The sequence below is a fragment of the Microplitis mediator genome, chromosome 10 (genome assembly GCF_029852145.1).
Source record: "Microplitis mediator isolate UGA2020A chromosome 10, iyMicMedi2.1, whole genome shotgun sequence".
Lineage (NCBI taxonomy): Eukaryota > Metazoa > Arthropoda > Insecta > Hymenoptera > Braconidae > Microplitis > Microplitis mediator.
In genome coordinates, this window is record NC_079978.1 from 17,495,470 (window position 1) to 17,510,945 (window position 15,476).

At 30.2% G+C, this 15,476-nt stretch overlaps 1 protein-coding gene across 1 annotated transcript in view; it reads left to right on the forward strand.

Annotated features, from left to right (window-relative positions):
- Positions 1-15,476, forward strand: part of LOC130675746 (hemicentin-1) — a 160,906-nt gene that overhangs the window by 64,249 nt on the left and 81,181 nt on the right. The window contains exons 3-5 of the mRNA XM_057481587.1: positions 6,581-6,792; positions 7,810-7,917; positions 11,389-11,616. Of these exons, the coding sequence (XP_057337570.1) occupies positions 6,581-6,792; positions 7,810-7,917; positions 11,389-11,616 (548 nt within the window). The remainder of the gene's footprint in view (positions 1-6,580; positions 6,793-7,809; positions 7,918-11,388; positions 11,617-15,476) is intronic.

The following is a 15,476-nucleotide window of genomic DNA, read 5'->3' on the forward strand; positions in this document are numbered from 1 at the left end:
AATCATAAAAGTAATAGTTACATCTATGAGGCCCATCTAAACTAAATTTTATTTCATCTGAAAAAATTACTTGTAGCCATTTATTTATCCAACTCATTTGTTCTTTTACAAATAAAAGTCGTGCTGATATGTGTTTTTGATTCAAAGCCGATTTTTTCTTCAATTTCATTCTCTTTAGATGCTTTGACCATCTTATCACTCTTGTTACAGTTGAAATAGATGCTGCTGTTCCATCTTCTCCCGCTATTTGCCTCACAGTCTAAATGGAATTAGATGCCGCAAGAATTATCATTCGACGTTTCCTTGCCCGTGTAAAAAAAATTTGTTCCAAAAAGATTCCAAAAAAGTTCGGCATGTGGAACTTCTAAACATGAGACAGATTAGAACTTCGAATGGAACTTTTTTGAAACGTTAGTAATTTTGATGGTAAAAAGAAAGTTTTTATGATCAAATTTAGAGTCAAAAAAGTTCCAGAATTACCACTTTTGACTTTTTTTATGAACTAAAAAAGGCATTCCAAATCACTACTTTTGCATCTTTTGTAGACCAAAGACGTTCCAAAAACATGTCAAAATAGTTCAAAAATCACTACTTTTGAATTTTTTATAGAACAAAAAAAAACATCCATAAAAAATTCCAAGAACGTCCTTTTTTGACTTTAAAATTGCCCATAAAAACTTTTTTTTTACCATCAAAATTACTAACGTTCCAAAAAAGTTCCATTCAAAGTTCTAGTCTGTCTCATGTTTAGAAGTTCCACATGCAGAACTTTTTTGGAATCTTTTTGGAACGAATTTTTTTTACACGCCATGGCGTTGTTGCGAATTTCGTTTGACCTTTATAATTTTTTCCGTAGTTTTCGTTATTTTCACGAAATTATTAATAACTTTCGCACTTCTATTCACTCTTCTAGCGATTTCATGATGAGATAAATTTTGATTAAGTAAAAAATTAATTTTATTAATTTCTTCAATACTTAACATTTTATTGCGCCCTACTTTATACAGTAACCAATTTTGGTGTTTTGAATCGATTTTAATTTATTCACCACGCTGTAAAATTGCAACATAATAATACGAAAATGAAACGTATTAGTTCTTTTGCGCAATAAATTTGACTGAGGCTATCCATGTGACGAACTGCCGACTAGTGGCATGTTCCCCTCACGATATCCTCGCTTTGTTTCTCGAACACTAACAACATATCTTGTTCTGTCTTAAATAAGTAATATAAAATATAAGATAATTTTATAGATCAGCGAGTAAAGAATCAGTTATTGAAAAAAAATAGGTGAAGCTATCCAAGTGACGCGGACTGTATAATTTCATAAGTTTTTTTTCTCATTAATGAGAAAAAAATTTTTATAAATATCATTATTTAAAAATAAATTGCATTTACTATATTTTTATTGAATGAAAGTGATGGAAAATTTTTTAATAAAGGAAACAATCAAATATAATTGGTCAATATTATTATTTGAGATTTAATATTTGAAATATAAAATTGTGCAAAGAGAAACGTAAAAAATTTATATAAATGTATAAAACTTCATTAATTATTTTATTAATGAAATGTTTCAATTTATGTATCTTTAGTCTGACTTAATCGTGAGAAATCATATTAAAAAATAAAAATAAAAAATAAATTAACAAAACACTGCTGGCAAAAAGCATTTGGATTGAAAAGAATAATTCTCGTATTTATGAAGGTATGCGCGACATTTATATAAAGAAGTAAAGATTTAAATGAGGTCGCAGTATGAATGAAGAGGAGAAATAGAGCAGAAATGAATTTGAAGCGATAAAAAATCATAAATACAAAAAAAAAAAAAAAAAAAAAAAAAAAACGAAAACAACAATCGTGAGCATCACTACTGGTAACCGTTTATACGAGGAAAATAAAAGTACTGAAGCATAAGTAAAATATGAGGGAAAAAATGTACAGATGTGTCAGGAGATGTTGAGTTTAAAGTTGTATTAAAATTTTAATATATACTGTCAGATTAAGTTGAATATGTGGTTTCATAGAATTGATTTTGTTTTATGTTTTAAATACTTGGATGTCTATCTGGTGCAAAGTATACGCCAACAAAAATAGACCCAGTAATAAAGTGCAACAATTTTTCTTTTTTAACTTCTCGCTAAGAAAATTGGAAATTTCCAAAAACATGAAAAGTTATTGGTTTCGGTCTGATTTTCGAAAAGCGAGTTTTGAATAGATCTCGATGTCTTAAGGTTCTTGGAAGCTATCCTAACTATTTTCAAGAGGATTTCCGTATGTATGTATATATATATATATATATATGTACGTACGTATGTATGTAAATATTTTAACTTTGCAATGGATCAACCGATTTACATCTTTAAGGTCACATTCTAAGCGGCTTCTTAATTTCCAAGTACTGTGAGAATTGGAACTAGATCGCTACAGTACATTCCGAGTTATTCAGAAATTAAAATTCTTCGAAGAATGTGTTTTTTTTATATCCTTTGATATACTTAATAGTTTGATTTCAAAATCTAAGCAGCTCTAAATCTCTATAAGCTGCATCAAATGTTATCTCAATAACCAAAATCGGATCAATTGTTCAAGAGATATCACACAGTAAAAGATATTGTGTATTTGTGTCGAAAACGGTTTGTGTTAAACTAACACAAAGTTTGTGTCACTTTTTGCAACATAAAAAATGTGTTATATACTCTTTATTAACACATTTTGTGTGTTACTGTGGAATTCTTTGCGCCCTCTTGTGGCGATATTTCAACATAATCTTTGTGTTAAAAAGGGCTTACACAAAGTTTGTGTCGAAATTTCAACACAAATTTTGTGTCAACCGTTTTTAACACATACACTGTGTTGATTTTACACAATATTTTTTACTGTGCATTGTCGAATGAATTTCAAAAAAGTGGTTTTTATTAATAAACTCAAAAATCATAAAACCGATTCATTTCAATAATGTTTTAGTGTTATAGGTTGAAAAACTGCGCCGAATGCCGCCTCAAACATCAAAATTGATTAATTAGTTCAAAGGATGTCGGCGATGAAAAATAATAAAAATAACAATTTACTTCATTTTTTTCGGATAACGCATATTGTAATTCCTCATATATTCCAAAACTTACATCGGTAATATTTGGCTTTATAGTGTTTTATGATCACTATACATATTATTGCAATCGGTTCGTTAGTTTAAATAATACCATCATCAAAAATTTTGAAAACTGCCGCTTCTGACATGTTTTTCGAAATGTTTCATTTACATTAATTCACTAGTTTGATTCAAAGTTCACGTATCTTTTCATCTTGATCATTTCTATTAATTTCTGTCCAAAACATTTAATTCATCAAGCATAATCGTGAGCAAAACTTAAAAAATGATCCTTATTGATTATTTCCAATTTTTGGATTCTCGGAGATTAATAGGAAACGTTACTTTTTTCGAGCTCGAAGGGCTTGAAAATGCCAATGTACTTAAAGGAATAAAGAGCTCGAACATGTATTGACAATAACCTTTTATAGCTCCTTGAGGCTGCCCTGCAGGGTTAACCGTTTTTCAGATTTTCTTTTTGTTTTTCATTATTATTGTTGTTCGAAGGGAAAATAGAACCAAAATTTCGCCTGAGGATATATCCTCTAAAGCTTAAATAAACAAAATTTTTTTATCTCTGTATCTTGAAATGTCCCACTATAATGTTAAAAGTTAATAGTATTTTAGATAATTAGTGCCATCGAGTCTTGTACTCAATTTACGCTTACGCTAATAGCTGATTATATTATTGGTCTTAAAATAATTTGATTCTGACAGGCCGCTCACATTAAAAATTGAAATTTCAATGCAGATGATCATGAAAAATATAGCGTGTGACACAGGATAAAACACAATTCCAGACTGTGAGGTTGATGTCAGCCCCCGCCTCCGGCTCGGGCAGCCAACTTCACCCTGGTCTAAAATCGTCTTGTTTCATCCCTTGTCACACAATATACTATTCATTTTTTGTTACCTGAGGGTGACTTAGGCAAAACCATTGCTATATTTTACAAGATTTCAATCAATCATTTCGATACAGTCCGATAAATGGCGCTGATTTAGTTTTTTAAAATTAGTGGGTCACTTCAAGATATTGAGATAAAGAAAAATTTTGGATCATTACAAACTATGAAATGAACCCTAGGGCGACGTAAACAAAATTTTCTTTGTCTTCCACTTCAAGCTACTAGATAATGATGTATAGCTCTTCTGAAAAAATCACACTGATTTTAGTAAGTGAACAAGTATTGTACTCTCAATAAATATCTTGAGTTCTGGCGAACTCAAATAAGACATGAATTACAGTCCAATGGTTTTGTTTATCGACTGTACAATAAATCATGCATAATCTCGCCTTTTTTACTCAATCCACTGTACATAACTAAACTAAATAATAAATTTTAATTAAATTAATGAAAAAGAAACAATCAATTCAATCTTATAAATTAGTAGTTTTTACAGTTATACTTCTGAAATAAATTAATTATCTGCTATTGTCTTAAGTCCGGTAATAAAAAAGAAATTATTGATAATATTTAACTTATTAGACAAAATTGCGGTTAAAATATTGTAGTAAAATTTTTTGTAAAAAATTTCTGTGACTCTCTACACAGTAAAAAAGGATTCGTCAAAATTGACACTTGCCGTGTATAAAACGATCGATTGACACTTATTTATATGTTATTTTAACATACGTCGTTAATGTAGAAAAAGTTACACTCGTTTATGTTAAAAGTAACGCGTTATGAGAGTCAGAATATTCGAAAATGTAACCTTCAACTTTGACACAATCAAATCACCTTTTTAAAAAGATGTTTTAAACCTCCAAGGCCTACCATATTTTTAATCTGTAACTTCGAATGAGCTTAATTCTTTAGCATGATATTATTATTAGAATAATAGCTGCGTTCTAACTAGATAAAGATATTTCCAACGGATCGTGAGCGTCCGAGTAGCAGTGCGGCAGTAATTACGCTTCATATACGTTAGGTCTTGGTTTCGAATCCCGGTGGCAGCAGGTTATTTTTCAGCAGTTTTTTTCAATTTCTTTGGCAGTTTCCGTTATCCAATACATTATTCGTATTTATTGTTCAAATAAAATAATTAATTAATCATATACTACTAAGTCAAAGGTTTCAATTATTCAATTCGAATTTTGAATGACTTAGTACTATTCTATTCGAACGCCTATTCGTATAACTTTAGTTATTATTATTAATATTTTAGATTTTATTATTTTTAATCTTACGACAAAACATTTATTACTAAAACATTATTTTTGGAATTTTTAAATTCCAAATTTTCTTCGATCAAGGCAGCCATTTTTAATTAGTGGCCTCCATTCCTCTTCTGTTTCTTTACCTATTGTAGGCGATCCGATGAGAGTCTTTCTCGATCTATAGATTTAGGCTCTGGAGGCTTCTTCTACCTTTTTAAAAAGATGATTTGAACCTAAACTTGGTAAAAGTGGACAAAGTTACCACGTTTACGTTCAAATCACCTTTTTGATGTATGGATCTTCATATTCTAAAAAGATGATTTGAACCTCCTTACCCTCGTGCAGGATTTGGAGGCTCAAATCACCTATTTAATTTCGACTCGGGAACACTCAGAATTTTAACATACGCTTTTTTTTACACTTTGACGAGTCGTTTTTTACTGTGTACCTCCGTAATGTAAACAATTACTAATTTAAGACGGAATTAACCCCTGTAATTTTATACGCAACGATAAAACTTTAAAATTATATTCATGGTGATGGAAAAATTCCCTAGACATTATGGACAACAATTTCATAATTCAAGTAACTAATCCTATACTCTTCAGGGGATGATTTTCTTGTAACCAACTGGCTGTAGTACCATTCCCATAAACTTGTTCGGGTAATTGAAAAATTAACATATAGAATTTAAAACAAGATATATCTCGTAAAATATATAAGCGCGGTTATTTCAGATATAGTGCATCAAAAAGGGTTTTAAAAATTAACGGTATCGTTATTGTAAATCATGAATGTCAATCAAAATCGATACATACATATGTCTGAATATTCTACATTGATATGAACTGTAATTTGAATATTTTATCGCCATTCCGTAACTTCAATCAAATAGAAATATTTAATTTTTAATAATATATATGTATAAATTTGTAATTAATTCCTTTGATTAATCAAAGGAGATATTTTTTATTGAGTACAGAAGTAAAACTCAACAATTAAATTGGATTTATTTTTCTAAAGCTTTGATGTTTTCACTTGATGTAAACATTTATAATTCAAATAATAGTTAAATAAAAATAATTTATTTTATGGAAACTTCATAAATAATTTTTAATAATATTTTCAATTTATACTTCGAGATAAATGTTTCCATTTTAATTATTATTAATTTTGTTTTTATTTAAAAAATAGTTCTTATGCTAAAATTGTTGGTTAAAGAAGAAATAATCAGGCTCAATTTGATAAATTTTCAAATATATTGTTAACGATATTTTCAGAACGAAATTTTTGAATCTAGTAATTTCTAATCATGAAATTTTATTTTAAAGCCTTGATGCAAGAACTAAAGGAATGAATGACGCCATACATTGGGCAGCAAGTGATGATTTAGGAAATAGGACCCATTTCTTTACTGGCGATGGTCATCATGCAAGACTCAAGGTGAAAGCTGTTAAATTTGAGGATCAAGGAATTTTTCGGTGTCGAGTTGATTTTTCAAATTCACCAACAAGAAATTTTCGTGTTAACCTTACGCTAGTGGGTAAGTTGTTTTGTTTATCACATGATATGAGTTATAAGATCGCTGAAAAACAGTTTTAATCCGGACATCGATTAAAATAAGACAGTGCAGTCTCTCTAACTTTGACTGAGACGAATCCAAAATTCCAGGAATTGAAATTGTAGAAGTACTCCTTCTTTTTACTAGAAGGCGTGGCTTAAAAAAAGTGTAAATAAAAAATATGTCAATTTTATTATTGTTAAACTTCTTAAATAGAAAATTAATTTTTCCAGTGAAACTCATTTTTCATCAAGTAATAAATTTTTTTTTTTTTTAAAATGATTTTCGCAATATTAAAGCTTATTTAACTTAAATGTTTATTTACGTACACGAATTTAGGGTTAGAATACTCAGTTTACACGCAACGCCTATACGCAGAACCGCGCTTCACCTTTGCGCATGTACAATTGAAAGACAGAGTGGGAGAACACTTCCCCTACTGTCGGAAGAGAAATGAAGGGAAGTCAAAGTTACAGAACGAAAAAGTTATAGAGACTCTACTGTACCCATATAAGGGAGGGGGGATATACTTCCGACTCCCCCCCCCCCTTGGATTCCTCTGTAACTTTGTAAAAATATTTCTAATACTATAAAAAACAACGTACAATAGGTCTTTTTTGACGACTAGAACGGAAACTATAATTTTTTTTTTTATCACAATAGTTTAATAAAAAAATTTTTTTTTTTTTTTCACAAAGAAATTTGAGAAATTACGCCATTTTTTTACTAATTTTGGGTGAGTAATTTTAAGAATATACTCACACAGAAATAAATGTGTGTGAGTATATTTTTATTTTATAAAAATTTTTTTTATAAAATTTCGAGGGTACCCCGTTTTGCCCCCTCTCCCTCCTTACTTTATAATAAAAACCATTTTTTATATCATTTATAAAAACAACAAACTATGAATAATTAAATTTATACTAATTATTAATTCAAGACATTGTCAAAGTAATTTGTAATTTAATAATAATATTTACAAAATTTTTTGCTTTTCAGAGCTACCGACACGGCCAATAATTTACGACGCGCAGGGACGTGAGGTTATGGGCGTCCCCCGTTTCTTTGAAGGCTATGATCTCAGGCTTACTTGCCAAGTATCTGGAGGTAAATATCAACAACCCTTGTAATTTAATCCAGTTTATGTTAGCGTTATCGTATAGAACCCGTAGAAATTTAATATCTTCCTAATGAAAAAAATGCAGCCTTTTATAATCAAAATTATCTCACCTAATTTAAACGTCTATATTCTATTCGCTCATTAATATTTTGCATAGAAAAGTTTTAATGAAATAAAAAAAATGACTATGAGTAAATATACTGACGATATAACTCGAAATTAATTAATTGATGCATCGATATATCGATATTTATGATGAGGTTATATGCATTATGTACGAGTTTATCGCGTTTAAGCTAAGCAAATTGAGTTTCAGGGTAGCCGTCTATGAAACAGCGTAGAGTTTAAATTCAAACCAACTTCACATTATCTAAAGATAATATTATTAAGTATTTAATAAGCAAACAAATACAATAAGTAACTCGCACGGAGAGAAAAAAATAGTTCTGATTCCTATACTAGAATGGTAACCATTACTATGTTACATACCCGAGTCGAAATTTTTTTTTTTTAACTTAAATTCTTTTTTGACCTAGTATATTTTTTAGTCTGAACGTCAGAGTGAAATGGGTTTTAGAATATAGAGAACTCCATTGATATTAAACCCTATTTCAGTCTAGTAGCGCCTACATACGTTCGTTTTCAGACGAGTTAGGTTGAGAAAGGGTTTTAATTCAAACCTCATTAGACCCTAGTTCGTCTAATGACCTATATTTACGAATATTATGAACATTATGAGATTGCCCAAGAAATTTTATCTGTCGATCAATTTAAGGTAAATAATGATACTGATATAAATCCTTACCTTCACAGATGTGAAGAAACAAATAATTATTTAACTATTCTTGTGTCTTCTTTAGAACATGTATGCTTTTTAATTTCAATCGATGATCGAATCTATTTATCACAACCAATTAATTCAAAAGAATTTGAGTAACATTTTCATCATACTTGTCACTTTTAACATTTTTACATATATTTTATCACAATATCAGTGTAATCAAGCCAATCAACGTTTTTGACTTGGAAAATGAAATTTTTTATGTACTTTCGAATCTCTAACTCAATCATTAAACTCATTATTCAGTTATTAAATTATCTTTTATTCATTAATTTCTTGCATATTTTTTTAAATTTTAGTTTCCTATCAATACTACAAGAAAAATAATTTCTAAGTTTTAATCCCATTTTCATCCTAAACAAAAATTTACAGGTTCGACTAGTATGGGTTGAAACAGAGTCTTAAATTTCAAATCAAATCCTGGTTCATTCTTTTTCGAACTTATTTAAGGCGTACTAGGATGAAACAGAGTTTTAAACTTCGAACTAAACCCTAATTCACTCCTCTTTACCCGAATTTCAGGCGAGTTGAGTTGAAAAAGGTTTTAAAATCGAGGCGGCAAATACCCACATCAAAAGAATCAGGCTCTACAAGGCTCATATGGGGTTTTAATATTTCGACTCGGGTAGTAACGAAGATTTTTGTGAAAATCCTGTGTGAATTTGCTGGAAAAAATCTTTAGCATTGTGGCAATAATATGAGTGATAGCTCATTCGATGCGGAATCAAATTTTGAGCAAGATGTGTTTTTTAATTTTTTTATTTATCAAACAGGAGAAAAAAAGATTTTATATGATCATATATAATCATATATATTCATATATAATTTTATAAGATCATATAAGCTTTTATGTAATCATATACACTTCTCACAAAAATTAAGGGAGCAAGAAAATTTTATAAATTTTTTAGTGATTTTTGGACGGCTGTATTTTCGTGAAAAATAATCGTATCGAAAAAACGAAGAAATGAAATTGAAGCTTGAAATCTTTAGTTTAAAGATCTTCCGGTAAAATAATTTTTTGAGCCACGGTTTTTGCGGAATCATAAGAAATAGCTCGAGACAAAATTCATCTAAACTTTTTGGTTTTGTTTTTTGGGTCTACGGGGTCGGAAAATTTTTTTTATAAAAATCAATTCATGACTCGTTTAGGAAATTTATTTAGCTACAATTTGCTTTTTTTGTTTCTCTGTTCGACAATTTGCTGCTGAGATATCAACCTTCAAATGAAAAAGGGTCCTTTTGTCTTTGATTATCGATATCTCAGCAACTAATGGTCACACAGTAATTTGACGAGCCGTTTAAAAAACTTGAATAAATTCCCTACAAGCTCCATTTTCAATTTAAAAAAAAAAATTTTTTTTTTCATCCTTAATATCCATTTGAAAAACCCACAAAAAATGGACATTTTATGGTTTTTTAGTCAATTCATCGCTACTTTGCAAATATTGATGGAAAGGTTAATGCTGCCAGGTGATTTTACAGCTAAATGTACCCCCAAAAATCTTGGAAATTTTCAGATTGATCCATTGAACCGTTTGTCTGGGCCGATTGCTCAAAGTTTTACAAAACAATTAAAGGAACAAGTTTTGTTCCTTAATTTTTGTAATCATTACCAAAGCAACAACATTAATTTTTTTCGGATTTTCTTTCATTTTTGCGTTAGTTATTCAGTAAATGTAATGTAAAGAGAAAAAAAAAAATATTTTCAAAAAACGAGATAAAACAAGAATTCTTTTACTTTTTTTTTTTTTTTTACGTTTTACTCGATTTTTTTTTTTGTTTTTTGGAAAAATTTTTTTCACCTTTGCACCAAAATAATTTAAAATAAAATGAGTATGGAATAAAGTGAACCCTTCAACAAATGAATGTTTACTTTGATACAAATAGACACAATGACCCTCTTCATGATGTAAATGAACTTAATAAATTTTATTGAAGAGCACAACTATTTTCTCTATCAACTCAATAATTTCTAGATATTCGATAGCCTTTTACAACTGGTACCTCTTTGACTAGATACAGCTTCACTCGTAACAATTACAACTAATGAAACTGCGTTATATTATCAATTTATATAGAGTTTCATCAATTATTACTTTTCAAAGTTAAAAGAGAAATTAATTTACTCACTGAAATTGTTTGCTATATTGGACAATCGTCGAGACAGAATGGTTATATTAACCTACACAGAAAGCAACAAGGTATATACATAACGCGTTATGTCGAGAGGAAATCCGTTCAATTGTCCCGAGGGCACCATAAATTTAATTTTACTCGTGCTCATATATATATATATATAACTTGTAGAGGAACAAATAGTGAAATGATTGTCGAAATACCAGCAATTATTACTTCTGTGACCTATGTCCCAAGTAAAATTTTATGTATATTTATTCATTGGGGGTGTGTGAATACAGTGTATAAATACACAGGAACTAGGACATTTTGGCTGAAGAAATTTTTTCCCAATTCAGAACGAAAGCTTCATGAAGAACATTTTGGTTTTTCTTCTGGACTGCAGAAAATATCCTTGGGCCAAGAAAATAATTCTTAAGCTAAGGTATCGTTTTTTTCTCTTGTATATAAAATGGAAAATTTTTTGTCAAAATTTTAGGTAGACCAAAACCTACAGTTACTTGGTGGAAAGACGGTCAACTTCTTGATGGAGTTGTTGATGTACCGGAGATATCTGAAATCTCTGGGACTTCAAGTAAATTCACAGTAAATCATCTTTTTATTGGTAAAGTTACACGATCGTTGTGGGGTTCAAAATTGGAATGTAGAGCAAAATCAGGACCTATGAACAAACCTATTGTCAGAGAAGTGCCTCTCGATGTTTATTGTAAGTATATGTGTTTTTTTTTTTGTTTTTCCTCATTTCTTATAATATATGAAGGAAATATCGCGTGACAAATGCCAAAAGGGCGTACTACAGCAATTAGATAAAGTTTTGTGACAAAAGGGCGTATAGAAAAATTTTTTTTTGCCATTTAACTCAAAATCATTTAAAACGTCAAGATCAATGAAAAAAGTTTTTTTAATTACTAACGCCAAAAAGGCTTATAAAAAAAATTTGTTTTTCATTACAAAATTTGAAAATGATGCTATATCAATGAAGCAATATCAGAATGAATAAGAAAGGTGACAAATTGAACTGTACATGGTAAGAAATGCATGGCATTCATCAACATGTTGGTGTGGTCTCAAGACAGATACTAAAATAGTATGTGAAATATTCCAAGGCAGTATTGTAACGAGTCCCAGAAGTATGGCGTTATTTACTATACTGTATAGTACTGGAGCTATTGTATTGCTCACACGTATGCATAGCAGGCACGGCGAAACAGTATGACCCTGAGACCCATACTACAATGCCGAGGGCAGGCGGTGATCACTTCTGCCCCCCACCATGCCCAATTTTGTCAGAGTTAGTCGAGTTTAAATAGTGAATTTGACAAAACGAATTTTCCCAAAATTGATTCCGCTAATTTGGTAACTTTGTGGATATCAACAATTAGTATAAATAACTATAAAAACTCTCAAAATTCTAAGACAGCGCTTTTAAGTTGCTATGGAAAAACTGAGTCGGCTGACAAAATTGAGTCCCATACAAAAGCATTGAGTGATCACCGCCTGGCCGAGGGCACAATGCTACTAGCTTTTCCCGCCATAATTGTTGGCGTGTCAATCAATGTATACTATTGTATTACTGCCAAAACTATATAGATGTCGTTAGAATAGGTTTATCTGCCAGAAGTAATGTGGATACGGCAATGCAGCGAGGGCCTGACGGCCATACTGACATTGCGGCGTCCGCGACATCTATCGCCAATGTTACTATTCCCGCAATGGTCAAATCATCTACGCATACAATTTTACAACGTATTAAAATCTTCGATAACATACAGTATAGCGTTCACGCCTATACTGGCATAGTAATATCCGCAAAATATTTTTTACCGTGTAGAAAGGGGCAAAGTGGGTGGACGAAATTCAATACTGAAAAATTTTTATAGGTTATAAAATTGTATGCATAGACGATTCAACCATTGCGGGAATAGTAACATTGGCAATAGTTGTTGCGGACGCCGCAATGTCAGTATGGCCATCAGGCCCACGCTGCATTGCCGTATCCACATTACTTCTGGCCGATAAACCTTGTCTAACGACATCTATATAGTTTTGGTGGTACTACGATAGTATACATTGATTAACACGCCAAAAATTATGGCGGGAAAAGCTAGTAGCATTGTGCTTTTGGCATTGTAGTATGGGTCTTAGAGCCATGCTGTTTCGCCGTGCCTGATATGCATACGTGTGAACAATACAATAGCTCCAGTACTATACAGTATAGTAAATAACGCCATACTTCTGGGACTCATTACAATACTGTCTTGGAATATTTCATGCTTGGAACGCCATGCATTTTTTACCGTGTATTTTGTGTAATTCAAATGAAGAAGAATTAACTCTTTTACATGCTTCTAAAATAAAAAAACTCAAAACATTTGAATGATTTGAAAAATGATTACGATGAGAAAATATACATTCGAATCGATTGAAATTTCGCGGCTAAGCAGCGAATAGTATTTTATTGTTTTTTTCAATTAGAACATGTTTAAAATTACCGTATAAAATCCTGAAAACTCAAAAAATAATATATAACGAAAAAATAGTCAATCATTGGTTAAATGATAAACTACACCTATTATTATTTCATGTTGATTTTCAAGTTGACTTTATCTCTCTAATGTATTTCTGTACATATAAAATAATCAATTATCAGAATATGACATGTAATCATTTTCAGTAGCTGTTAATATATTTTTATTTTATATTCACTCAACGGAAGCTTCCGACCCTTGATAAGCTAATGTTTGCACTATTTTGTGACTCCATGTTTGTGTTATAATAATCATTATTTATGATTAAATTATTTAGCTTGATATGTTTACAATATTACAATACATACATCATATAATAGGTTCAATTTTCCAAATATTTATGATAATTTCGATCTATACATGGACGGAAGTCAGCCTAAATGGGTTTGTAATAAATTTTTTTCAAAATGATTTCAATTTTTAATTACTTCTAAAAGTTTATCTTTAGGATATTCTGCACACGAGTTGAATTGTCCTACTTTCCTCACTTAGTGTGTAATATACTATTAAGATGAAATAAAATAGTAACCGAATTTTAGTAGATTTATTAGAGGGCCTATTTTGCCTCAATTTTTTATTTTTGGAACATGTTGCTTACAAATACATGGCAGAAGACTAGAAAAAGTAGAAGGGATAAAAAAAATCAATTATTAAAAATTTTTTTTGGGGGCCCATTTCGCCCCAAATTTAAAGATTTTTAATTTTCAATAGACGTGGCACACGCGGAGAAATTATTCTCGTTTGAAATGGTATGGTGTCATAATAAAGCCGGACAGCATTGGCCACCTGATGGAAATCGAAATAAACACATGCAAGAATTACTATGACCATAGTAAAATTTACAAAGGTTACAGTAATTTATAGTGTAATCGTTGTCATTTTTACTATGGCCATAGTGATTTTTTCATGTGTTTAATTCAATTTCCATTAGGTGGCCAACATGTCCGGCTTTATTATGACACCATAGCATTTCAAACGAGAAAAACTTTTCCGTGTATTGAGATCAAAAACGTACATGGAGAAAAAAAACAGGTAATTTTCCTATGTTGCATAGAAATATTTCCGATGTTCGCATAGGAATTTTAACTATGCTAACATAGGGAAATTTAATATGTTATATGGACATTATTCCTATGTTGACATAGAAAATTTCCCTATGTGAACATAGGAAAATATACCATGTACCATAGGAAAATTTACTAAGTACCATAGGGAAATTTACTATGCAACATAGAAAAATTTACTGTGTTAACATAGGAATAATTCCTTTGTGACATAGAGAATACTCCTATGTTAACATGGTAAATTTTCCTGTGTTGCATAGTAGATTTCCCTATGTGCAACTCCGTAAAAGCAATGTGACTTGTAGAAATATAATTTTTTAAAGATAAACTCAACTTAAAGCCTCAAAAGCTAGCGACATGAAATTAATAGTTGATAAAAAATAGTAATTTACTAGATTGAAATGAATATTGACTTATAAATGATTAGCGCAAGTCAAATCAACACTTATTTGAATTAACTAATTAAATCACTACACATTATTTGTAATATATGAACAATTTATTTTGTACTAATTGGCTTAATACAAAAAAAATTTAGGTCCTTCTTCTAAAGGCTTCATTAAAACTAAATCGGATTAGTCAAATTGACGGTTCATTTTAACACGTTTCGATTGGTGATTGTCTTAGTCATATCAGCTTTGTCTGAATTTGAATTTCTGAATTTTGAAAAAAAAAAAAATCTCATCCTTTTATGATTTTTTTAACACAAGAAATTTTCCTATGTTAACATAGGAATTTTTGGTATGTTAACATAGTGATAATTCCTGTGTTTGACATAAGAAGAATTTCTATGCTACAGAGGAAAAATTACTGTGGTAACATAGTAATGTTTCCTATGTTGACACAGTAACTTTTACTATGTTAACATAGGAACTTTTTCTATGCACTATAGGAAAAGTTTTTATGTAACATAGTATTCTTTCCTATATTTTCATAGGGAATTTCTCTATGTTTACATCGGAAAAATCCCTACA